This window comes from Oncorhynchus gorbuscha, linkage group LG03 (assembly GCF_021184085.1).
Source record: "Oncorhynchus gorbuscha isolate QuinsamMale2020 ecotype Even-year linkage group LG03, OgorEven_v1.0, whole genome shotgun sequence".
NCBI classification, from domain to species: Eukaryota; Metazoa; Chordata; class Actinopteri; order Salmoniformes; family Salmonidae; genus Oncorhynchus; species Oncorhynchus gorbuscha.
The window spans coordinates 25638358-25664961 of NC_060175.1; the positions used below are offsets into that span (position 1 = coordinate 25638358).

The following is a 26604-nucleotide window of genomic DNA, read 5'->3' on the forward strand; positions in this document are numbered from 1 at the left end:
GTTGTAATAAACAGAGTGGTTTCTGTTAGATGAGGTTGTAATAAACAGAGTGTTTTCTGTTAGATGAGGTTGTAACAAACAGAGTGGTTTCTGTTAGATGAGGTTGTAATAAACAGAGTGGTTTCTGTTAGATGAGGTTGTAACAAACAGAGTGGTTTCTGTTAGATGAGGTTGTAATAAACAGAGTGGTTTCTGTTAGATGAGGTTGTAATAAACAGAGTGGTTTCTGTTAGATGAGGTTGTAACAAACAGAGTGGTTTCTGTTAGATGAGGTTGTAATAAACAGAGTGGTTTCTGTTAGATGAGGTTGTAATAAACAGAGTGGTTTCTGTTAGATGAGGTTGTAATAAACAGATTGGTTTCTGTTAGATGAGGTTGTAATAAACAGAGTGGTTTCTGTTAGATGAGGTTGTAATAAATAGAGTGGTTTCTGTTAGATGAGGTTGTAATAAACAGAGTGGTTTCTGTTAGATGAGGTTGTAATAAACAGAGTGGTTTCTGTTAGATGAGGTTGTAATAAACAGAGTGGTTTCTGTTAGATGAGGTTGTAACAAACAGAGTGGTTTCTGTTAGATGAGGTTGTAATAAACAGAGTGGTTTCTGTTAGATGAGGTTGTAACAAACAGAGTGGTTTCTGTTAGATGAGGTTGTAATAAACAGAGTGGTTTCTGTTAGATGAGGTTTATTTTCTTCCTACACATGTGGCTCTATCTTTTGAACTGTTTAAGATACAACATACTATGATCCCATCACTAAAAGAAACACGCACAGGGCCTTCAGAAATTATTCATGCCCCTGGACTTATTCCACATTATTTTGTGTCACAGCTTGAATTCAAAATGGATATAATTAAAAAAAACATTCTCAACTATCTACACACATCTACACCCCATAATGACAAAGTGAAATCATATTCACATCCCTGAGTAATTACTTTGTCGAAGCAGCTTTGGCAGTGATTACAGCTGTGAGTCTTTCTGGGTAAGTCTCTAAGAGCATTCCACACCTGGATTGTGCAACATTTCCCCATTATTATTAAACCAATGATTCAATCTCTGTCAAATTGGTTGTTGATCATTGCTAGACAACCATTTTCAGGTCTTGCCATCAAAACTGTAACTCGGCCACTCAGGAACATTCACTGTCTTCTTGGTAAGCAACTCTAGTGTAGATTTGGCCTTGTGTTCTAGGTTATTGTCCTGCTGAAAGGTGAATCCATCTCCCAGTGTCGTTTGGAAAGCAGACTGAACTAGTTTTTCCTCGAGGATTTTGCCTGTGCTTAGCTCCATTCCTTAATGATGACAAGCATACCCATAACATGTTGCAGCCACCACAATGCTTCAAAATATGGAGAGTAATGTAATGTATTGGATTTGCCCCAAACATAACACTTTGTATTCAGGACAAAAAGTGAATTGCTTTGCCACATTTTTTTTGCAGGATCACTTTAGTGACTTGTTGCAAACAGGATGAATGTTTTGTTTTCTCCTACCACAGCCATTACACTTTGTGACTGTTAATGTTACCATTGGCCTCCTGGTGAAATCCATTAGGTGCTCTTCTTTGCAAGGCTTTGGAAAACCTCCCTGGTCTTTGACGTTGAATGTGTTTGAAATTCACTGCTCGAATGACGGACCTTACAGAAAATAATTCAAAAAACATAATTCCACTTTGACATTGTGGGGTACTTACTGTGTAAGTTAGTGACCCCCCCAAAATATATTTTAAATTCAGGCTGTGACACAGCAAAATGTGGAAAAAGATGTGAACACTTTCTGAAGGAATACTTCCTTCAGATCGAAATACTGTCAAAACTACTGTCAAATGGATTTGTAATGGACTGCCATAGAATCAATTCAAAAAGGTAAACATTGGCCTTTGATTAAATAACTTTTTTTTGACATGGTGGGGTCTGGAAAATACGCACACACCTAGCATTACATTTACATTTAAGTCATTTAGCAGACGCTCTTATCCAGAGCGACTTACAAATTGGTGCATTCACCTTATGACATCCAGTGGGACAGTCACTTAACAATAGTGCATCTAAAACTTAGGGGGGGTGGGGTGAGAGGGATTACTTATCCTATCCTAGGTATTCCTTAAAGAGGTGGGGTTTCAGGTGTCTCCGGAAGGTGGTGATTGACTCCGCTGTCCTGGCGTCGTGAGGGAGTTTGTTCCACCATTGGGGGCCAGGGCAGCGAACAGTTTTGACTGGGCTGAGCGGGAGCTGTACTTCCTCAGTGGTAGGGAGGCGAGCAGGCCAGAGGTGGATGAACGCAGTGCCCTTGTTTGGGTGTAGGGCCTGATCAGAGCCTGGAGGTACTGAGGTGCCGTTCCCCTCACAGCTCCGTAGGCAAGCACCATGGTCTTGTAGCGGATGCGAGCTTCAACTGGAAGCCAGTGGAGAGAACGGAGGAGCGGGGTGACGTGAGAGAACTTGGGAAGGTTGAACACCAGACGGGCTGCGGCGTTCTGGATGAGTTGAAGGGGTTTAATGGCACAGGCAGGGAGCCCAGCCAACAGCGAGTTGCAGTAATCCAGACGGGAGATGACAAGTGCCTGGATTAGGACCTGCGCCGCTTCCTGTGTGAGGCAGGGTCGTACTCTGCGGATGCATGACGAGGCAGAGCAGGGTGAGGGCTGAGACCACCACCAGGGGTCAGTAGGGGTTAGGGTTAGTAACCCAGTAATATAATAATATAACGTAATCTATAATACCTCCAGTAGACCAGGACAGCCAGTAGCATGACGAGGCAGAGGAGGGTGAGGGCTGAGACCACCACCAGGGGTCAGGGTTAGTAACCCAGTAATATAATAATATAACGTAATCTATAATACCTCCAGTAGACCAGGACAGCCAGTAGCATGACGAGGCAGAGGAGGGTGAGGGCTGAGACCACCACCAGGGGTCAGGGTTAGTAACCCAGTAATATAATAATATAACGTAATCTATAATACCTCCAGTAGACCAGGACAGCCAGTAGCATGACGAGGCAGAGGAGGGTGAGGGCTGAGACCACCACCAGGGGTCAGGGTTAGTAACCCAGTAATATAATAATATAACGTAATCTATAATACCTCCAGTAGACCAGGACAGCCAGTAGCATGACGAGGCAGAGGAGGGTGAGGGCTGAGACCACCACCAGGGGTCAGGGTTAGTAACCCAGTAATATAATAATATAACGTAATCTATAATACCTCCAGTAGACCAGGACAGCCAGTAGCATGACGAGGCAGAGGAGGGTGAGGGCTGAGACCACCACCAGGGGTCAGGGTTAGTAACCCAGTAATATAATAATATAACGTAATCTATAATACCTCCAGTAGACCAGGACAGCCAGTAGCATGACGAGGCAGAGGAGGGTGAGGGCTGAGACCACCACCAGGGGTCAGGGTTAGTAACCCAGTAATATAATAATATAACGTCATCTATAATACCTCCAGTAGACCAGGACAGCCAGTAGCATGACGAGGCAGAGGAGGGTGAGGGCTGAGACCACCACCAGGGGTCAGGGTTAGTAACCCAGTAATATAATAATATAACGTAATCTATAATACCTCCAGTAGACCAGGACAGCCAGTAGCATGACGAGGCAGAGGAGGGTGAGGGCTGAGACCACCACCAGGGGTCAGGGTTAGTAACCCAGTAATATAATAATATAATGTAATCTATAATACCTCCAGTAGACCAGGACAGCCAGTAGCATGACGAGGCAGAGGAGGGTGAGGGCTGAGACCACCACCAGGGGTCAGGGTTAGTAACCCAGTAATATAATAATATAATGTAATCTATAATACCTCCAGTAGACCAGGACAGCCAGTAGCATGACGAGGCAGAGGAGGGTGAGGGCTGAGACCACCACCAGGGGTCAGTAGGGGTTAGGGTTAGTAACCCAGTAATATAATAATATAACGTAATCTATAATACCTCCAGTAGACCAGGACAGCCAGTAGCATGACGAGGCAGAGGAGGGTGAGGGCTGAGACCACCACCAGGGGTCAGTAGGGGTTAGGGTTAGTAACCCAGTAATATAATAATATAACGTCATCTATAATACCTCCAGTAGACCAGGACAGCCAGTAGCATGACGAGGCAGAGGAGGGTGAGGGCTGAGACCACCACCAGGGGTCAGGGTTAGTAACCCAGTAATATAATAATATAATGTAATCTATAATACCTCCAGTAGACCAGGACAGCCAGTAGCATGACGAGGCAGAGGAGGGTGAGGGCTGAGACCACCACCAGGGGTCAGGGTTAGTAACCCAGTAATATAATAATATAATGTAATCTATAATACCTCCAGTAGACCAGGACAGCCAGTAGCATGACGAGGCAGAGGAGGGTGAGGGCTGAGACCACCACCAGGGGTCAGTAGGGGTTAGGGTTAGTAACCCAGTAATATAATAATATAACGTAATCTATAATACCTCCAGTAGACCAGGACAGCCAGTAGCATGACGAGGCAGAGGAGGGTGAGGGCTGAGACCACCACCAGGGGTCAGTAGGGGTTAGGGTTAGTAACCCAGTAATATAATAATATAACGTCATCTATAATACCTCCAGTAGACCAGGACAGCCAGTAGCATGACGAGGCAGAGGAGGGTGAGGGCTGAGACCACCACCAGGGGTCAGGGTTAGTAACCCAGTAATATAATAATATAACGTAATCTATAATACCTCCAGTAGACCAGGACAGCCAGTAGCATGACGAGGCAGAGGAGGGTGAGGGCTGAGACCACCACCAGGGGTCAGGGTTAGTAACCCAGTAATATAATAATATAACGTCATCTATAATACCTCCAGTAGACCAGGACAGCCAGTAGCATGACGAGGCAGAGGAGGGTGAGGGCTGAGACCACCACCAGGGGTCAGGGTTAGTAACCCAGTAATATAATAATATAACGTAATCTATAATACCTCCAGTAGACCAGGACAGCCAGTAGCATGACGAGGCAGAGGAGGGTGAGGGCTGAGACCACCACCAGGGTCAGGGTTAGTAACCCAGTAATATAATAATATAACGTCATCTATAATACCTCCAGTAGACCAGGACAGCCAGTAGCATGACGAGGCAGAGGAGGGTGAGGGCTGAGACCACCACCAGGGGTCAGGGTTAGTAACCCAGTAATATAATAATATAACGTCATCTATAATACCTCCAGTAGACCAGGACAGCCAGTAGCATGACGAGGCAGAGGAGGGTGAGGGCTGAGACCACCACCAGGGGTCAGGGTTAGTAACCCAGTAATATAATAATATAACGTCATCTATAATACCTCCAGTAGACCAGGACAGCCAGTAGCATGACGAGGCAGAGGAGGGTGAGGGCTGAGACCACCACCAGGGGTCAGGGTTAGTAACCCAGTAATATAATAATATAACGTAATCTATAATACCTCCAGTAGACCAGGACAGCCAGTAGCATGACGAGGCAGAGGAGGGTGAGGGCTGAGACCACCACCAGGGGTTAGGGTTAGTAACCCAGTAATATAATAATATAACGTAATCTATAATACCTCCAGTAGACCAGGACAGCCAGTAGCATGACGAGGCAGAGCAGGGTGAGGGCTGAGACCACCACCAGGGGTCAGGGTTAGTAACCCAGTAATATAATAATATAACGTCATCTATAATACCTCCAGTAGACCAGGACAGCCAGTAGCATGACGAGGCAGAGGAGGGTGAGGGCTGAGACCACCACCAGGGGTCAGGGTTAGTAACCCAGTAATATAATAATATAACGTCATCTATAATACCTCCAGTAGACCAGGACAGCCAGTAGCATGACGAGGCAGAGGAGGGTGAGGGCTGAGACCACCACCAGGGGTCAGGGTTAGTAACCCAGTAATATAATAATATAATGTAATCTATAATACCTCCAGTAGACCAGGACAGCCAGTAGCATGACGAGGCAGAGGAGGGTGAGGGCTGAGACCACCACCAGGGGTCAGGGTTAGTAACCCAGTAATATAATAATATAATGTAATCTATAATACCTCCAGTAGACCAGGACAGCCAGTAGCATGACGAGGCAGAGGAGGGTGAGGGCTGAGACCACCACCAGGGGTCAGTAGGGGTTAGGGTTAGTAACCCAGTAATATAATAATATAACGTAATCTATAATACCTCCAGTAGACCAGGACAGCCAGTAGCATGACGAGGCAGAGGAGGGTGAGGGCTGAGACCACCACCAGGGGTCAGTAGGGGTTAGGGTTAGTAACCCAGTAATATAATAATATAACGTCATCTATAATACCTCCAGTAGACCAGGACAGCCAGTAGCATGACGAGGCAGAGGAGGGTGAGGGCTGAGACCACCACCAGGGGTCAGGGTTAGTAACCCAGTAATATAATAATATAACGTCATCTATAATACCTCCAGTAGACCAGGACAGCCAGTAGCATGACGAGGCAGAGGAGGGTGAGGGCTGAGACCACCACCAGGGGTCAGGGTTAGTAACCCAGTAATATAATAATATAACGTCATCTATAATACCTCCAGTAGACCAGGACAGCCAGTAGCATGACGAGGCAGAGGAGGGTGAGGGCTGAGACCACCACCAGGGGTTAGGGTTAGTAACCCAGTAATATAATAATATAACGTAATCTATAATACCTCCAGTAGACCAGGACAGCCAGTAGCATGACGAGGCAGAGCAGGGTGAGGGCTGAGACCACCACCAGGGGTCAGGGTTAGTAACCCAGTAATATAATAATATAACGTCATCTATAATACCTCCAGTAGACCAGGACAGCCAGTAGCATGACGAGGCAGAGGAGGGTGAGGGCTGAGACCACCACCAGGGGTCAGGGTTAGTAACCCAGTAATATAATAATATAACGTCATCTATAATACCTCCAGTAGACCAGGACAGCCAGTAGCATGACGAGGCAGAGGAGGGTGAGGGCTGAGACCACCACCAGGGGTCAGGGTTAGTAACCCAGTAATATAATAATATAATGTAATCTATAATACCTCCAGTAGACCAGGACAGCCAGTAGCATGACGAGGCAGAGGAGGGTGAGGGCTGAGACCACCACCAGGGGTCAGGGTTAGTAACCCAGTAATATAATAATATAATGTAATCTATAATACCTCCAGTAGACCAGGACAGCCAGTAGCATGACGAGGCAGAGGAGGGTGAGGGCTGAGACCACCACCAGGGGTCAGTAGGGGTTAGGGTTAGTAACCCAGTAATATAATAATATAACGTAATCTATAATACCTCCAGTAGACCAGGACAGCCAGTAGCATGACGAGGCAGAGGAGGGTGAGGGCTGAGACCACCACCAGGGGTCAGTAGGGGTTAGGGTTAGTAACCCAGTAATATAATAATATAACGTCATCTATAATACCTCCAGTAGACCAGGACAGCCAGTAGCATGACGAGGCAGAGGAGGGTGAGGGCTGAGACCACCACCAGGGGTCAGGGTTAGTAACCCAGTAATATAATAATATAACGTCATCTATAATACCTCCAGTAGACCAGGACAGCCAGTAGCATGACGAGGCAGAGGAGGGTGAGGGCTGAGACCACCACCAGGGGTCAGGGTTAGTAACCCAGTAATATAATAATATAACGTCATCTATAATACCTCCAGTAGACCAGGACAGCCAGTAGCATGACGAGGCAGAGGAGGGTGAGGGCTGAGACCACCACCAGGGGTCAGGGTTAGTAACCCAGTAATATAATAATATAACGTAATCTATAATACCTCCAGTAGACCAGGACAGCCAGTAGCATGACGAGGCAGAGGAGGGTGAGGGCTGAGACCACCACCAGGGGTCAGGGTTAGTAACCCAGTAATATAATAATATAACGTAATCTATAATACCTCCAGTAGACCAGGACAGCCAGTAGCATGACGAGGCAGAGGAGGGTGAGGGCTGAGACCACCACCAGGGGTTAGGGTTAGTAACCCAGTAATATAATAATATAACGTAATCTATAATACCTCCAGTAGACCAGGACAGCCAGTAGCATGACGAGGCAGAGGAGGGTGAGGGCTGAGACCACCACCAGGGGTCAGGGTTAGTAACCCAGTAATATAATAATATAACGTCATCTATAATACCTCCAGTAGACCAGGACAGCCAGTAGCATGACGAGGCAGAGGAGGGTGAGGGCTGAGACCACCACCAGGGGTCAGGGTTAGTAACCCAGTAATATAATAATATAACGTCATCTATAATACCTCCAGTAGACCAGGACAGCCAGTAGCATGACGAGGCAGAGGAGGGTGAGGGCTGAGACCACCACCAGGGGTCAGGGTTAGTAACCCAGTAATATAATAATATAACGTCATCTATAATACCTCCAGTAGACCAGGACAGCCAGTAGCATGACGAGGCAGAGGAGGGTGAGGGCTGAGACCACCACCAGGGGTCAGGGTTAGTAACCCAGTAATATAATAATATAACGTCATCTATAATACCTCCAGTAGACCAGGACAGCCAGTAGCATGACGAGGCAGAGGAGGGTGAGGGCTGAGACCACCACCAGGGGTCAGGGTTAGTAACCCAGTAATATAATAATATAACGTCATCTATAATACCTCCAGTAGACCAGGACAGCCAGTAGCATGACGAGGCAGAGGAGGGTGAGGGCTGAGACCACCACCAGGGGTCAGTAGGGGTTAGGGTTAGTAACCCAGTAATATAATAATATAACGTAATCTATAATACCTCCAGTAGACCAGGACAGCCAGTAGCATGACGAGGCAGAGCAGGGTGAGGGCTGAGACCACCACCAGGGGTCAGGGTTAGTAACCCAGTAATATAATAATATAACGTCATCTATAATACCTCCAGTAGACCAGGACAGCCAGTAGCATGACGAGGCAGAGCAGGGTGAGGGCTGAGACCACCACCAGTGGGACGATCCACTCCATCCGGCCCCCCCCAGCGTGAGAGCTGCGGGTCATGTTGGACACACTAGTTCTGTCTGGAAAGGTGGAGGGGGGGAATGGGAGACATACACAGAGGCTGTGTCAGACATCTACTCCAAAAACACTTTAACACACAAAAGTAAAATCAAAGTGAGATTATTCAGATTATTTGGGCCACTCATGGAAGCTTCAGCCTTCAAACAAACCAATTTCACATCAGAAAAAACTGTTTAGCTCCACTATTTATATATTTATACTGCCCTACCAAGCAGAAAGGCAGAAACTGCTCAAAGCGTGGAACTGAGAAAACTGGCTTTTATTTACGTTGGTTTCACAGTAACTTTATGCAGTTACTGCTAACATGACCCCCATTTTCTCCAAAACACAATACAATAGAGGCAGGATACTTGTCCACATGATTAAGCATGTATTTAATGTAGCAAAAATGACTAACTCATTTTCGAACAAATGATCAGTTACTGTCTTTTTGCTTGGTAGGGCATCATACATTTACACATCATTTCAGTGTGATGGCTTCATCAGTAGGGTGAGTTTATTTTATTTTATTGATCTTTTATTTACCTAGGCAAGTCAGTTAGGAACAAATTATTATTTACAATGACAGTAAGTGACTAGGTTTACCCTGAGGCTTGGAGCGCTACTCATCTAAATGTGTATATTCAGAATGAATAAGGACATTTATAAGAGAGCAATACCCTGCTTTACTTTCTCTGTTTTATTCCTGGCTGGTAGGCAGGCAGTTTGGTCTTGAAAATATGCCTCAGAGCATGCCTCAAACTAATGGTCCCTCGGGCTAAGTAATGGCACCTCAGGCTAAGTAATGGTACCTCGGGCTAAGTAATGGCACCTCAGGCTAAGTAATGGCACCTCAGGCTAAGTAATGGTACCTCAGGCTAAGTAATGGTACCTCAGGCTAAGTAATGGTACCTCGGGCTAAGTAATGGCACCTCAGGCTAAGTAATGGTACCTCGGGCTAAGTAATGGCACCTCAGGCTAAGTAATGGTACCTCGGGCTAAGTAATGGCACCTCGGGCTAAGTAATGGTACCTCGGGCTAAGTAATGGCACCTCAGGCTAAGTAATGGCACCTCAGGCTATGTAATGGCACCTCAGGTTAAGTAATGGCACCTCAGGCTAAGTAATGGCACCTCAGGCTAAGTAATGGCACCTCGGGCTAAGTAATGGTACCTCGGGCTAAGTAATGGCACCTCGGGCTAAGTAATGGCACCTCAGGCTAAGTAATGGCACCTCAGGCTAAGTAATGGCACCTCGGGCTAAGTAATGGCCCCTCGGGCTAAGTAATGGTACCTCGGGCTAAGTAATGGCACCTCAGGCTAAGTAATGGCACCTCAGGCTATGTAATGGCACCTGAGGTTAAGTAATGGCACCTCAGGCTAAGTAATGGCACCTCAGGCTAAGTAATGGCACCTCGGGCTAAGTAATGGTACCTCGGGCTAAGTAATGGCACCTCGGTCTAAGTAATGGCACATCGGGCTAAGTAATGGCACCTCAGGCTAAGTAATGGCACCTCGGGCTAAGTAATGGCACCTCGGGCTAAGTAATGGCACCTCGGGCTAAGTAATGGTACCTCGGGCTAAGTAATGGTCCCTCGGGCTAGGCAATGGCCCCTCTGGCTAAGTAATGGTCCCTCAGGCTAGGCAATGGCCCCTCTGGCTAAGTAATGGCACCTCGGGCTAAGTAATGGTCCCTCGGGCTAGGCAATGGCCCCTCGGGCTAGGCAATGGCCCCTCTGGCTAAGTAATGGCACTCGGGCCAGATAATGGCCCCTCGGGCTAGGCAATGGCCCCTCGGGCTAGGTAATGGCCCCTCGGGCTATGTAATTGCCCCTCGGGCTAGGCATTGGCCCCTCTGGCTAGGTAATGGCACCTCGGGCTAGGTAATGGCACCTCGGGCTAGGTAATGGCCCCTTCGGGCTAGGCAATGACCCCTCGGGCTGTAGAATAGTTCCATTACTTTCTCTAGGGCTCTCTCAGTGTGATATTATGGTGGCACTCAGAAATTGAGCTATTTGTCTCAGTCTATTGCCACATACTGAAGCTGGGGCTGATCCCAAGGCTAATGTTTAAAATAGGCCCTGCCTGTCTCATATTTACTGCTGATATATAGATATATAATAACACAGCCTGTGTAACATGACAAGCTGCAGGGGGGGGGGGGGTTAAGGGTGAACCTGAAAACTAAAGTGACATTATATAGGTCTAAGTATTGTGTTAAATATCTCCAGTGTACAACTATACTCAACAAAAATATAAATGCAACATGTGTTGTTCCCATGTTTCATGAGCTGAAATAAAAGATCACAGAAATGTTCCATAGGCACAAAAAGCCTATATCTACGAACAATTCACAGAGATATCGTGACGAGATCCTGAGGCCCATTGTCGTGCCATTCATCGGCCGCTATCACCTCATGTTTCAACATGATAATGCACGTCCCCATGTTGCAGGGATCTCTACACAATTCCTGGAAGCTGAAAATGACCCAGTTCATCCATGGCCTGCATTCTCACCAGACATGTCACCTATTGAGCATGTTTGGGATCCCTTGGATCGACAGCATGTTCCAGTTCTCTCTAATATCCAGCAACTTCGCACAGCCATTGAAGGGGAGTGGAACAACATTCCACAGGCCACAATCAACAGCCTGATCAACTCTATACAAAGGAGATGTGTTGCACTGCATGTGGCAAATGGTGGTCACAACGGATATTTGTTTTTAAAGGTATCTGTGACCAACTGATGCCTATTTGTACTCCCAGTCATGTGAAATCCATAGATTATTGCCAAATGATTTATTTCAATTGACAGATTTCGTTATATGAACTGAACTGAAATTGTTGCATGTTGCGTGTATAATTTGTTTTAGTGTCGTTGTGCTATAAAGAGGAAAATGAAATGGGTTATACAGAGAGTTCTACTCACCCGTGTGGACAGAGAAAGGCCAAAGGCTCTTCTCCCCACCAGTCTTTGGGGAGCGTGTTGGGCTCTGGGGAATCTGCATCTCTCTCTCTGCTGTGTCCTTCTTTGGCTGCACCGTGGGCCCTGAGCTACTGTCCACTCTGAAAAGTTGGTCCTCCCCTACACTGGGCGGCACAGTGGTGCTGTTAGCCACAGGCTCTCCCTGCCCCTGTCCTTTCTCTTTGGCTGTGGGGGTAGGGACATAGGAGGAGGGCACTTTGACCACGGTGCTGTTCATCTTTGTCTCCACCTCATCAGGCACTGTCTTGTTATTCTTCTTCCTCCTGTCGTCTTCCCCTTCATCCTTCTCTCCCTCTCCCTCCTCCCCCTCAGCCTCCCTGTCCACCCCTGCCTCCTCCTCCGCTGTGGGGGTGTCCGTGTCAGAACCACCCTGACGGGCTGTAGGGAGCTCAGTGGAGGCCTGGGACTGGGTAGGCTGGCGGCTGGGGATGGGACCCGGGCCAGGATTAGACCCAGGGCTGGCTGCAGGGGCCTGGGTGGGCCAGAGAGAGCCAGGCAGGGAAGAGATGACCCCTCCGCTGAAGCCCAGGCCGGCCAACAGTGTGCTGGTCACCACCGATGCCACCGTGGCCTGACTGCCGCTGGAGGATGGGCCGATGCCCCCCGTAGCCATGGAGACAAAGGAGAACGGGAGGCCAGAGGAGGTCCAGGTGGAGGAGCCGGAGCTGATAGGAGCCATGTCCGCCGAGGAGGCTGGGGAGACGGTGGGCTGGGGGAAAGAGTAGAGAGAGGGGGAGAGGGAAGGAGAGGGGTATGGGGTGGAGAAGACGAGAGAGAAAGTGAGAGAGAGAGTTAATATCATGCCATAACAAATCATGTTGGATCATCACAAAATAAATTGTGATGCTGCCATCTTCTGGACAAGATAAATGATCTGTACTTTACTCACCATTCCAGTCTTCACTATCCGTGTTCCCTCAAATATCCTGGTGGTGTTAGCTGGACGACCAAACACAGGAAAATATTACACATGCATTTGGAACAAAGACAAGTGTTTGTTCTTAGTATTTAACTGTCTCTGATCATTTAAAACTGGACGTTAGGATTATGTGACTCCATCCATAGGGCTGTGCTGTATACGCTGTGTTATGGTGTATGGTGTGATTACCTCTGAAGAGCAGTGTCTGGCTGAAGTCACTGCGTAGGTCTCTCTGGCACACCGCCTGGACTCTGAACAGATACAGGATGTCTGGAGACACGTGGGTTATCACCGCCTTCTGTAGGATGGACACAGAGGCAGAGAGAGCAAGAGAAAGAATGACATTCTGACAGACAGACAGTGTTGTCACAGAGAGACAGACACACCCGTCACAGAGTCCTGTACATATGGGACATCCACACTACATAGAAGGCCTAAGGAAATGACTCGCATATGATTAACATTCAGTGTCTGTCAATACTGGCAGCTCACACCCATGATAGGGATCCATAGCGTCACCTACCCTTTACTCCTCCCTCTATCCTCACCTACCCTTTACTCCTCCCTGTGTCCTCACCTACCCTTTACTCATCCCTGTGTCCTCACCTACCCTTTACTCATCCCTGTGTCCTCACCTACCCTTTACTCCTCCCTGTGTCCTCACCTACCCTTTACTCTTCCCTGTGTCCTCACCTACCCTTTACTCATCCCTGTGTCCTCACCTACCCTTTACTCTTCCCTGTGTCCTCACCTACCCTTTACTCTTCCCTGTGTCCTCACCTACCCTTTACTCTTCCCTGTGTCCTCACCTACCCTTTACTCCTCCCTGTGTCCTCACCTACCCTTTACTCATCCCTGTGTCCTCACCTACCCTTTACTCATCCCTGTGTCCTCACCTACCCTTTACTCCTCCCTGTGTCCTTACCTACCCTTTACTCCTCCCTGTGTCCTCACCTACCCTTTACTCCTCCCTGTGTCCTCACCTACCCGTTCTGTGTCCTTACCTACCCTTTACTCCTCCCTGTGTCCTCACCTACCCTTTACTCCTCCCTGTGTCCTCACCTACCCTTTACTCCTCCCTGTGTCCTCACCTACCCGTTCTGTGTCCTCACCTACCCGTTCTGTGTCCTCACCTACCCTTTACTCCTCCCTGTGTCCTCACCTACCCTTTACTCCTCCCTGTGTCCTCACCTGTCCATCACTGCACTGTGTGACGCATCAGGGGCCACTCTGGTTAAAGTTAATTACGTCAGAGATGGTCTCCAGAATGGAGGGTTATTGCATTGGCCGAAGGGGAGATGAGAGGAGGGGATGTGAAACTAAGGGCTTGAGTGGTTTCAATTGATTCAACTATGATTGCAGGAAGCCTGCAGTTCCCTGATATAACCCAGATAAGGACGGAGATTGAAAATAAAAATGGAAATGAAGTGGGCAGAGAATGGGGAAAGGGGGCTGACGTGAGGGAAGAATGAAGGAGATTGATTGTAGGCAAAGAGAGATGGACGTCTCTGCATCGTCTCTCCTGAGACAGTGTTTTCCTGCAGTCTGTTTATTCCTTTAAAATGATTGTTCACAGCCTAATCCTCCTCTGTATTACCTCATATATACAGTTGAAGTGAGAAGTTTACATACACCTTAGCCAAATACATTTAAACTCAGTTTTTCACAATTCCTGACATTTAACCCTGGTAAGAATTCCTTGTCTTAGGTCAGTTAGGATCTCCATTTTACTTTAAGAATGTGGAATGACAGAATAATAGTAGAGAGAAATATTTATTTCGCTCTTCTTGGAAGGCTTTCCACTAGATCTTAGTACATTGCTGCGGCATTGGTGCGGGGACTTGCTTCCATTCAGCCACAACAGCATTAGTGAGGTCGAGCACCGATTAGGTCTTGTTGGGCGATTAAGCCTGGCTCACAGTTGGCGTTCCAATTAATCTCAAAGGTGTTCGATGGGGCTGAGGTCAGGGCTTTGTGCAGGCCAGTCAAGTTCTTCCACACCGATCTTGAGAAACCATTTCTATATGGACCTCACTTTGTGCACTGTAGCATTGTCAACAATTCAGGGAAACTGTTTTAGCCTCACTACTGTTATTTTTACCTGTTGCTTTATTTATTTACTTACCTACTGTTCACATAATGCCTTTTTTGTATTGTTGGTTAGAGCCTGTAAGTAAGCATTTCACTGTTGAATTCGGCGCACATGACAAATAAACTTTGATTTGTCGTGCTGAAACAAGAAATGGCCACAAACATGGAAGCACAGAATGGTCCAGAATGTCATTGTATGCTGTAGCATTAAGATTTCCTTTCACTGGATCTAAGGGTCCTAGCCCGAACCACAGAAAACAGCATCAGACCATTAATCCTTCACCACCAAACTTTACAGTTGGCACTCTGCATTGGGGCAGTTAGCAATCTCCTGGTATCCGCCAACCCCAGATTTGTCTGTCGGACTGCCAGATGGTGAAGTGTGATTCATCACTACAGAGAACACGTTTCCACTGCTCCAGAGTCCAATGGCAGCGAGCTTGGCATTGCGCATGGTGATCTTAGGCTTGTGTGTAGCTGCTCGGCCATGGAAACCCATTTAATGAAGCTCCTGACAAACAGTTTTTGTGCTGACGTTTCTTCCAGAGGCAGTTTGTAACTCGGAAGTGTGTTGCAACCGAGCACAGCCAATTTTTACGCACTACGCGCTTCAGCAGTTGCCGGTCCCGTTCTGTGGAGCTTGTGTGGCCTACCACTTCGGGGCTGAGCCGTTGTTACTCCAAGATGTTTCCACTTCACAATAACAGCACTTATAGTTGACCAGGGCATCTCTGGCAGGGCAGAAATTTGACGAACTGATTTGTTTAGAAAGGTGGCATCCTATGACGGTACCATGTTGAAAGTCACTGAGCTCTTCAGTAAGGCCATTATACTGCCAATGTTTGTCTATGGAGATTGTTTGTCTATTGGGTGTCCACATACATTTGTATATATAGTATATTTAGAGGATGAGACAAGATAGGCTCCATTTGGCAAATCTAAATAGTCAACACATCCAAGTTGGAAGCTAACGTGAAGGCGTGAACTATATCAACAACAACCCTGAATGAGAAGACTGCCGTGATGTGTTTAAAAAGAGAACTTCACTGAGATCCCACGGCACAGTGACGGTACGAGCCAGACGTGGTGTGTATCTCTCACTGACACATTAGACTGGAGGGAGCTGAGCCCATCGGACACATCACAGTGGGAGTCTCGGTGCAGTGTGTGTGTCATGGACTGTTCTCTCTACCGCACGGCAAGCGGTACCGATGCACAAGTCTGGAACCAACAGGACCCTGAACAGCTTCTACCCCCGAGCCATAAGACTGCTGAATTGTTAGTTAAATAGTTAACCAAATAGCTTCCCAGGACTATCAACATTGACCCTTTTTGCACTAACTTTATCCTTACCAATATTTACATATCTACCCCAATGACCTCGTACTCCTGCACATTGACTCAGTTGTGGTATCCCGTATATACTGTATAGCCAAGTTTTCGTTACTCTTGTGTATTTATCTGTTATTATGTTTTCTCTCTGCATTGTTGGCAAGGGACGTTTAGGAAGACTTTCACTGTTAGTCTACACCTGATGTTTACAAAGCTTGTGACCGATAAAATGGGATTTGATTTGTGACAGACAGACCTGGAGTGTCCATTTCCAGCCAGGCAACTGAGACGGACTGACTGTCTGCACAGCGTTCTGTGTCTCACCATGTTCTGGTCCCCAGTCTTCTCGTAGGCCACGTCACTCTTCATCCAGCTGTAGGAGACCATGAAGCTGGTGATAGGCGGGTGGTAGACCACTAGCGGGCGCTGCCAGCTCACCAACAGGGCAGTGCCGTTCAGTGGCTGGATCTTCATGTTGACTGGGGCACTGCTGCAGACTGGTGAGGGGGAGGGAGGGAGGGAGGAAGATGGGGGGGGGGTTTAGTAGGAAAATCAGAATGGGGAGGGAAGAGGAAAGAGGAGACGGATGGATTGGGAGAAACGATAAACACACAATTTATTTGACAATAAAAGCCACCCAGGGTGGAAGAGGATAGGAGAGAGAGAAACAATAAACACATGATTTATTTGACAATAAAAAAACCCCAGGGTGGAAGAGGATAGGAGAGAGAGAAACAATAAACACATGATTTATTTGACAATAAAAAACCCCCAGGGTGGAAGAGGATAGGAGAGAGAGAAACAATAAACACATGATTTATTTGACAATAAAAACCCCCCAGGGTGGAAGAGGATAGGAGAGAGAGAAACAATAAACACATGATTTATTTGACAATAAAAACCCCCAGGGTGGAAGAGGATAGGAGAGAGAGAAACAATAAACACATGATTTATTTGACAATAAAAACCCCCAGGGTGGAAGAGGATAGGAGAGAGAGAAACAATAAACACATGATTTATTTGACAATAAAAACCACCCAGGGTGGAAGAGGATAGGAGAGAGAGAAACAATAAACACATGATTTATTTGACAATAAAAACCACCCAGGGTGGAAGAGGATAGGAGAGAGAGAAACAATAAACACATGATTTATTTGACAATAAAAACCACCCAGGGTGGAAGAGGATAGGAGAGAGAGAAACAATAAACACATGATTTATTTGACAATAAAAACCACCCAGGGTGGAAGAGGATAGGAGAGAGAGAAACAATAAACACATGATTTATTTGACAATAAAAACCACCCAGGGTGGAAGAGGATAGGAGAGAGAGAAACAATAAACACATGATTTATTTGACAATAAAAACCACCCAGGGTGGAAGAGGATAGGAGAGAGAGAAACAATAAACACATGATTTATTTGACAATAAAAACCACCCAGGGTGGAAGAGGATAGGAGAGAGAGAAACAATAAACACATGATTTATTTGACAATAAAAACCACCCAGGGTGGAAGAGGATAGGAGAGAGAGAAACAATAAACACATGATTTATTTGACAATAAAAACCACCCAGGGTGGAAGAGGATAGGAGAGAGAGAAACAATAAACACATGATTTATTTGACAATAAAAACCACCCAGGGTGGAAGAGGATAGGAGAGAGAGAAACAATAAACACATGATTTATTTGACAATAAAAACCACCCAGGGTGGAAGAGGATAGGAGAGAGAGAAACAATAAACACATGATTTATTTGACAATAAAAACCCCCAGGGTGGAAGAGGATAGGAGAGAGAGAAACAATAAACACATGATTTATTTGACAATAAAAACCCCCAGGGTGGAAGAGGATAGGAGAGAGAGAAACAATAAACACATGATTTATTTGACAATAAAAACCCCCCAGGGTGGAAGAGGATAGGAGACAGAGAAACAATAAACACATGATTTATTTGACAATAAAAACCCCCAGGGTGGAAGAGGATAGGAGAGAGAGAAACAATAAACACATGATTTATTTGACAATAAAAACCACCCAGGGTGGAAGAGGATAGGAGAGAGAGAAACAATAAACACATGATTTATTTGACAATTTAAAAACCACCCAGGGTGGAAGAGGATAGGAGAGAGAGAAACAATAAACACATGATTTATTTGACAATAAAAACCACCCAGGGTGGAAGAGGATAGAGAGAGAGAAACAATAAACACATGATTTATTTGACAATAAAAACCACCCAGGGTGGAAGAGGATAGGAGAGAGAGAAACAATAAACACATGATTTATTTGACAATAAAAACCACCCAGGGTGGAAGAGGATGAGAGAGAGAAACAATAAACACATGATTTATTTGACAATAAAAAACCCCAGGGTGGAAGAGGATAGGAGAGAGAGAAACAATAAACACATGATTTATTTGACAATAAAAACCACCCAGGGTGGAAGAGGATAGGAGAGAGAGAAACAATAAACACATGATTTATTTGACAATAAAAACCACCCAGGGTGGAAGAGGATAGGAGAGAGAGAAACAATAAACACATGATTTATTTGACAATAAAAACCACCCAGGGTGGAAGAGGATAGGAGAGAGAGAAACAATAAACACATGATTTATTTGACAATAAAAACCACCCAGGGTGGAAGAGGATAGGAGAGAGAGAAACAATAAACACATGATTTATTTGACAATAAAAACCCCCAGGGTGGAAGAGGATAGGAGAGAGAGAAACAATAAACACATGATTTATTTGACAATAAAAACCCCCAGGGTGGAAGAGGATAGGAGAGAGAGAAACAATAAACACATGATTTATTTGACAATAAAAACCACAGGTGGAAGAGGTGGAATGATTTATTTGGAGGGTGGAAGAGGATAGGAGAGAGAAACAATAAACACATGATTTATTTGACAATAAAAACCACCCAGGGTGGAAGAGGATAGGAGAGAGAGAAAAATAAACACATGATTTATTTGACAATAAAAACCACCCAGGGTGGAAGAGGATAGGAGAAAGAAACAATAAACACATGATTTATTTGACAATAAAAGCCACCCAGGGTGGAAGAGGATAGGAGAGAGAGAAACAATAAACACATGATTTATTTGACAATAAAAACCACCCAGGGTGGAAGAGGATAGGAGAGAGAGAAACAATAAACACATGATTTATTTGACAATAAAAACCACCCAGGGTGGAAGAGGATAGGAGAGAGAGAAACAATAAACACATGATTTATTTGACAATAAAAACCACCCAGGGTGGAAGAGGATAGGAGAGAGAGAAACAATAAACACATGATTTATTTGACAATAAAAACCACCCAGGGTGGAAGAGGATAGGAGAGAGAGAAACAATAAACACATGATTTATTTGACAATAAAAACCACCCAGGGTGGAAGAGGATAGGAGAGAGAGAAACAATAAACACATGATTTATTTGACAATAAAAACCACCCAGGGTGGAAGAGGATAGGAGAGAGAGAAAGCCTTGAGGACTTGTTTTTCTGATGAATGAAGTGGTGATGGAGACAGAAACAGGTCAAAAATAAAAGGATTCACTCGGCGGACTGCTGCTTGTGTTTACATCTCTTCAGCACTCAGGCTGATCTGATAATGGCAAGGTGTGTGTGTGTGTGTGTGTGTGTGTGTGTGTGTGTGTGTGTGTGTGTGTGTGTGTGTGTGTGTGTGTGTGTGTGTGTGTGTGTGTGTGTGTGTGTGTGTGTGTGTGTGTGTGTGTGTGTGTGTGTGTGTGTGCTACATGCGTGGGTCGCAGGCAGGCAGCCTGAGGAGAAACTACATATTTCATTACTGTCTGACTGCTGACTCATCCAGCCGCTGGTTTCCAGCGGAGCAGCTTTAACCAGACTGAAAGAACCCATAAGCTCATAAAGACAGGATCCTTGAGCCTCAACACACAGGGCTCTGGTATAGTCCAGCCAACCAGCCTCTAGGGTACTGGATGGAGCGATGGAGGACTGGAGATAGAGGGATGGAGGAAGTAGGAATGGAGGGATGAAGGAGTAGAGAGATAGAGGGATATAGAGATGGAGGAAGTAGGGGTGGAATGGTGGAGAGCTAGAGGGATGGAGGAAGGTGGGACGAACCATTGGAGGGGTGGAGGGATAGAGACCAGGGTCTGTAGACTGGAGGAGTGAATGTGGGTGATGAATCTGAAACAGGAGTCAGGCATGTGTAGTGTTGTTGACAACTTCTTTATTCATCTTCTGTGGTTCTGTATTTAAGTGAGTTAGTCGTCTCATCTGTGGTACTAGAGAATAGGATGACTCACTCACTTACACACTGTATGGCTGCAGTACTATAATTAACCTCAAGATGGTGATGTAGGCCACAGTATGGTCACCGGAAAGACATCCATATCTGTCTCTGTCTGTCTGTCTGTCTGTCTGTCTGTCTGTCTGTCTGTCTGTCTGTCTGTCTGTCTGTCTGTCTGTCTGTCTGTCTGTCTGTCTGTCTGTCTGTCTGTCTGTCTGTCTGTCTGTCTGTCTGTCTGTCTGTCTGTCTGTCTGTGCATGGAATGTTGAGTTACTAGACAACGGATTCAGAGGCTGTCTACAACCAGTGTTGAGGCAGGAAGCTCTACGTTTTCTGTCTTAGATTGCTCCATTATTCCACTGAAATAATTATGTGAAAGTAGTGTGAATTATGTATACATGAAATGGAGGTGGGACGTGAGGAGAGGGCTAGGTTGGAGGAGAGCAGAGAGGAGGAGAGCACAGAAGAGAGCAGAGAGGAGCAAGCAGAGCAGAGAGGAGTGAGGAGAGCAGAGAGGAGTAAAGAGAGCAGAGAGGAGTAAAGAGAGAAGTGAGGAGAGCAGAGAGGAGAGCAGAGAGGAGTAAAGAGAGAAGTGAGGAGAGCAGAGAGGAGAGCAGAGAGGAGTAAAGAGAGCAGAGAGGAGTGAGGAGAGCAGAGAGGAGTAAAGAGAGCAGAGAGGAGTAAAGAGAGAAGTGAGGAGAGCAGAGAGGAGAGCAGAGAGGAGTAAAGAGAGCAGAGAGGAGTGAGGAGAGCAGAGAGGAGTAAAGAGAGCAGAGAGGAGTAAAGAGAGAAGTGAGGAGAGCAGAGAGGAGAGCAGAGAGGAGTAAAGAGAGAAGTGAGGAGAGCAGAGAGGAGAGCAGAGAGGAGTAAAGAGAGCAGAGAGGAGAGCAGAGAGGAGTAAAGAGAGAAGTGAGGAGAGCAGAGCGGAGAGCAGAGAGGAGAGCAGAGAGGAGTAAAGAGAGCAGAGAGGAGTGAGGAGAGCAGAGAGGAGTAAAGAGAGCAGAGAGGAGTAAAGAGAGAAGTGAGGAGAGCAGAGAGGAGTAAAGAGAGAAGTGAGGAGAGCAGAGAGGAGTAAAGAGAGAAGTGAGGAGAGCAGAGAGGAGTGAGGAGAGCAGAGAGGAGAGAGGAGAGGAGTAAAGAGAGAAGTGAGGAGAGCAGAGAGGAGAGCAGAGAGGAGTGAGGAGAGCAGAGAGGAGTAAAGAGAGAAGTGAGGAGAGCAGAGAGGAGAGCAGAGAGGAGTAAAGAGAGAAGTGAGGAGAGCAGAGAGGAGAGCAGAGAGGAGTAAAGAGAGCAGAGAGGAGAGCAGAGAGGAGTAAAGAGAGACGTGAGGAGAGCAGAGAGGAGTAAAGAGAGGAGTAAAGAGAGCAGAGAGGAGAGCAGAGAGGAGTAAAGAGAGCAGAGAGGAGTAAAGAGAGAAGTGAGGAGAGCAGAGAGGAGAGCAGAAAGGAGTAAAGAGAGCAGAGAGGAGTGAGGAGAGCAGAGAGGAGAGCAGAGAGGAGTAAAGAGAGCAGAGAGGAGTGAGGAGAGCAGAGAGGAGTAAAGAGAGCAGAGAGGAGTAACGAGAGAAGTGAGGAGAGCAGAGAGAAGAGCAGAGAGGAGTAAAGAGAGAAGTGAGGAGAGCAGAGAGGAGAGCAGAGAGGAGTAAAGAGAGCAGAGAGGAGTAAAGAGAGAAGTGAGGAGAGCAGAGAGGAGTAAAGAGAGGAGTAAAGAGAGCAGAGAGGAGTAAAGAGAGACGTGAGGAGAGCAGAGAGGAGTAAAGAGAGGAGTAAAGAGAGCAGAGAGGAGTAAAGAGAGAAGTGAGGAGAGCAGAGAGGAGTAAAGAGAAAAGTGAGGAGAGCAGAGAGGAGTAAAGAGAGCAGAGAGGAGTAAAGAGAGAAGTGAGGAGAGCAGAGAGGAGAGCAGAGAGGAGTAAAGAGAGAAGTGAGGAGAGCAGAGAGGAGAGCAGAGAGGAGTAAAGAGAGCAGAGAGGAGAGCAGAGAGAAGTAAAGAGAGAAGTGAGGAGAGCAGAGCGGAGAGCAGAGCGGAGAGCAGAGAGGAGTAAAGAGAGAAGTGAGGAGAGCAGAGAGGAGAGGAGAGAGGATATGAGAGGAGAGCAGAGAGGAGGAGAGCAGAGAAGAGAGCAGAGCGGAGCAAGAAGAGCAGAGAGGAGTGAAATTGGCAAAAAACACACACATTTCTTCCCACAGGGTCGTGGGGTGAGACAGAGATGCAGCTTAAGCCCCACCCTCTTCAACATATATATCAACGAATTGGTGCGGGCACTAGAAAAGTCTGCAGCACCCGGCCTCACCCTATCTAAAGTCAAATGTCTACTGTTTGCTGATGATCTGGTGCTTCTGTCACCAACCAAGGAGAGCCTACAGCAGCACCTAGATAATCTGCTCAGATTCTGCCAGACCTTGTTATGCAGGTGAATGAGGACCCAAAAGCGACTTGGCGAAAACAAGAGTTTTTAATCCAGTAAGAAACTTTACAAAACAAAAAGCATAATACTACTCGTAAAGACGAGAACAGACTGGAGACTTGATCGAGAACTGCAGGTTGCCTCGGGAAGGCACTTGAACCTAGCAGACTCAGACACCTGCTCACCACGCAGCATCTGAGGGAAACACGACACGACAGGGCAAAACATAGACACAGCACGGTGAATTATAGATGAGGATCCGACGGGGCAGGAACGGAAAACAAGGAGAGAAATAGGGACTCTAATCAGGGAAAAGGATCGGGAACAGGTGTGGGAAGACTAAATGATTGATTAGGGGAATAGGAACAGCTGGGAGCAGGAACGGAACGATAGAGAGAAGAGAGAGCGAGAGAGTGAGAGAGGGAGGGGAGAGAGAGGGATAGAAAGAGGGAAAGAACCTAATAAGACCAGCAGAGGGAAACGAATAGAAGGGGAAGCACAGGGACAAGACATGATAATTAATGACAAAACATGACAGTACCCCCACTCACCGAGCGCCTCCTGGCGCACTCGAGGAGGAACCCTGGCGGCAACGGAGGAAATCATCAATAAGCGAACGGTCCAGCACGTCCCGAGACGGAACCCAACTCCTCTCCTCAGGACCGTAACCCTCCCAATCCACTAAGTATTGGTGACCCCGTCCCGAGAACGCATGTCCATGATCTTACGTACCTTGTAAATAGGTGCGCTCTCGACAAGGACGGGAGGGGGAGGGAAGACGAACGGGGGTGCGAAGAAAGGGCTTGACACAGGAGACATGGAAGACAGGATGGACGCACGAAGATGTCGCGGAAGAAGCAGTCGCACAGCGACAGGATTGACGACCTGGGAGACACGGAACGGACCAATGAACCGCGGAGTCAACTTACGAGAAGCTGTCGTAAGAGGAAGGTTGCGAGTGGAAAGCCACACTCTCTGGCCGCAACAATACCTTGGACTCTTACTCCTGCGTTTATTGGCGGCTCTCACAGTCTGTGCCCTGTAGCGGCAAAGTGCAGACCTCACCCTCCTCCAGGTGCGCTCACAACGTTGGACAAACGCTTGAGCGGAGGGAACGCTGGACTCGGCAAGCTGGGATGAGAACAGAGGAGGCTGGTAACCCAGACTACTCTGAAACGGAGATAACCCGGTAGCAGACGAAGGAAGAGTAAAGAGAGCGTATTCTGCCCAGGGGAGCTGTTCTGCCCAAGACGCAGGGTTTCTGAAAGAAAGGCTGCGTAGTATGCGACCAATCGTCTGATTGGCCCTCTCTGCTTGACCGTTAGACTGGGGATGAAACCCGGAAGAGAGACTGACGGACGCACCAATCAAACGACAGAACTCCCTCCAAAACTGTGACGTGAATTGCGGGCCTCTGTCTGAAACGGCGTCTAACGGGAGGCCATGAATTCTGAACACATTCTCGATAATGATTTGTGCCGTCTCCTTAGCGGAAGGAAGTTTAGCGAGGGGAATGAAATGTGCCGCCTTAGAGAACCTATCGACAACCGTAAGAATCACAGTCTTCCCCGCAGACAAAGGCAGACCGGTAATGAAGTCTAGGGCGATGTGAGACCATGGTCGAGAAGGAATGGGGAGCGGTCTGAGACGACCGGCAGGAGGAGAGTTACCCGACTTAGTCTGCGCGCAGTCCGAACAAGCAGCCACGAACGGCGCGTGTCACGCTCCTGAGTCGGCCACCAAAAGCGCTGGCGAATAGACGCAAGAGTGCCTCGAACACCGGGATGACCAGCTAACTTGGCAGAGTGAGCCCACTGAAGAACAGCCAGACGAGTGGAAACAGGAACGAAAAGGAGGTTACTAGGACAGCGCGCGGCGACGCAGTGTGAGTGAGTGCTTGCTTAACCTGTCTTTCAATTCCCCAGACTGTCAACCCGACAACACGCCCATAAGGAAGAATCCCCTCGGGATCAGTAGAAGCCACAGAAGAACTAAACAGACGGGATAAGGCATCAGGCTTGGTGTTCTTGCTACCCGGACGGTAAGAAATCACAAACTCGAAACGAGCGAAAAACAACGCCCAACGAGCTTGACGGGCATTAAGTCGTTTGGCAGAACGGATGTACTCAAGGTTCTTATGGTCTGTCCAAACGACAAAAGGAACGGTCGCCCCCTCCAACCACTGTCGCCATTCGCCTAGGGCTAAGCGGATGGCGAGCAGTTCACGGTTACCCACATCATAGTTGCGCTCAGATGGCGACAGACGATGAGAAAAATAAGCGCAAGGATGAACCTTATCGTCAGACTGGAAGCGCTGGGATAGAATGGCTCCCACGCCTACCTCTGAAGGTCAACCTCGACAATGAATTGTCTAGTGACGTCAGGAGTAACGAGGATAGGAGCGGACGTAAAACGTTCTTTTAGAAGATCAAAAGCTCCCTGGGCGGAACCGGACCACTTAAAACACGTCTTGACAGAAGTAAGAGCTGTGAGAGGGCAGCAACTTGACCGAAATTACGAATGAAACGCCGATAGAAATTAGCGAAACCTAAAAAGCGCTGCAACTCGACACGTGACCTTGGAACGGGCCAATCACTGACAGCTTGGACCTTAGCGGAATCCATCTGAATGCCTTCAGCGGAAATAACGGAACCGAGAAAAGTAACGGAGGAGACATGAAAAGAGCACTTCTCAGCCTTTACGTAGAGACAATTCTCTAAAAGGCGCTGTAGAACACGTCGAACGTGCTGAACATGAATCTCGAGTGACGGTGAAAAAATCAGGATATCGTCAAGATAGACAAAAACAAAGATGTTCAGCATGTCTCTCAGAACATCATTAACTAATGCCTGAAAAACAGCTGGCGCATTGGCGAGACCAAACGGCAGAACCCGGTACTCAAAATGCCCTAACGGAGTGTTAAACGCCGTTTTCCACTCGTCCCCCTCTCTGATGCGCACGAGATGGTAAGCGTTACGAAGGTCCAACTTAGTAAAGCAGCAGAATCTCGAAGGCTGATGACATAAGGGAGCGGATAACGATTCTTAACCGTTATGTCATTCAGCCCTCGATAATCCACGCAGGGGCGCAGAGTACCGTCCTTCTTCTTAACAAAAAGAACCCCGCCCCGGCCGGAGAGGAAGAAGGCACTATGGTACCGGCGTCAAGAGACACAGATAAATAATCCTCGAGAGCCTTACGTTCGGGAGCCGACAGAGAGTATAGTCTACCCCGAGGAGGAGTGGTCCCCGGAAGGAGATCAATACTACAATCATACGACCGGTGAGGAGGAAGAGAGTTGGCTCGGGACCGACTGAAGACCGTGCGCAGATCATGATATTCCTCCGGCACTCCTGTCAAATCGCCAGGTTCCTCCTGAGAAGTGGGGACAGAAGAAATGGGAGGGATGGCAGACATTAAGCACTTCACATGACAAGATACGTTCCAGGATAGGATAGAATTACAAGACCAATTAATAGAAGGATTATGACATACTAGCCAGGGATGACCCAAAACAACTGGTGTAAAAGGTGAACGAAAAATCAAAAAAGAAATAGTCTCACTGTGGTTACCAGATACTGTGAGAGTTAAAGGTAGTGTCTCAAATCTGATACTGGGAAGATGACTACCATCTAAGGCAAACATGGGCGTAGGCTTGTCTA

The 26604-nt window shown here is 47.0% G+C and overlaps 1 protein-coding gene across 3 annotated transcripts in view; it reads right to left on the bottom strand.

Annotated features, from left to right (window-relative positions):
- The window catches only part of LOC124029311 (receptor-type tyrosine-protein phosphatase gamma-like), a 274161-nt gene that overhangs the window by 35959 nt on the left and 211598 nt on the right, over positions 1-26604 (bottom strand). For 2 of the 3 annotated variants that reach the window (XM_046341087.1, XM_046341073.1), the window contains exons 9-13: positions 16580-16752; positions 13022-13130; positions 12803-12852; positions 11857-12622; positions 8811-8949 (exon numbers count right to left, since the gene is read on the bottom strand). In XM_046341087.1, coding sequence (XP_046197043.1) covers positions 8811-8949; positions 11857-12622; positions 12803-12852; positions 13022-13130; positions 16580-16752 — 1237 coding nt within the window. The remainder of the gene's footprint in view (positions 1-8810; positions 8950-11856; positions 12623-12802; positions 12853-13021; positions 13131-16579; positions 16753-26604) is intronic. The other variant, XM_046341081.1, reaches the window with a different exon arrangement.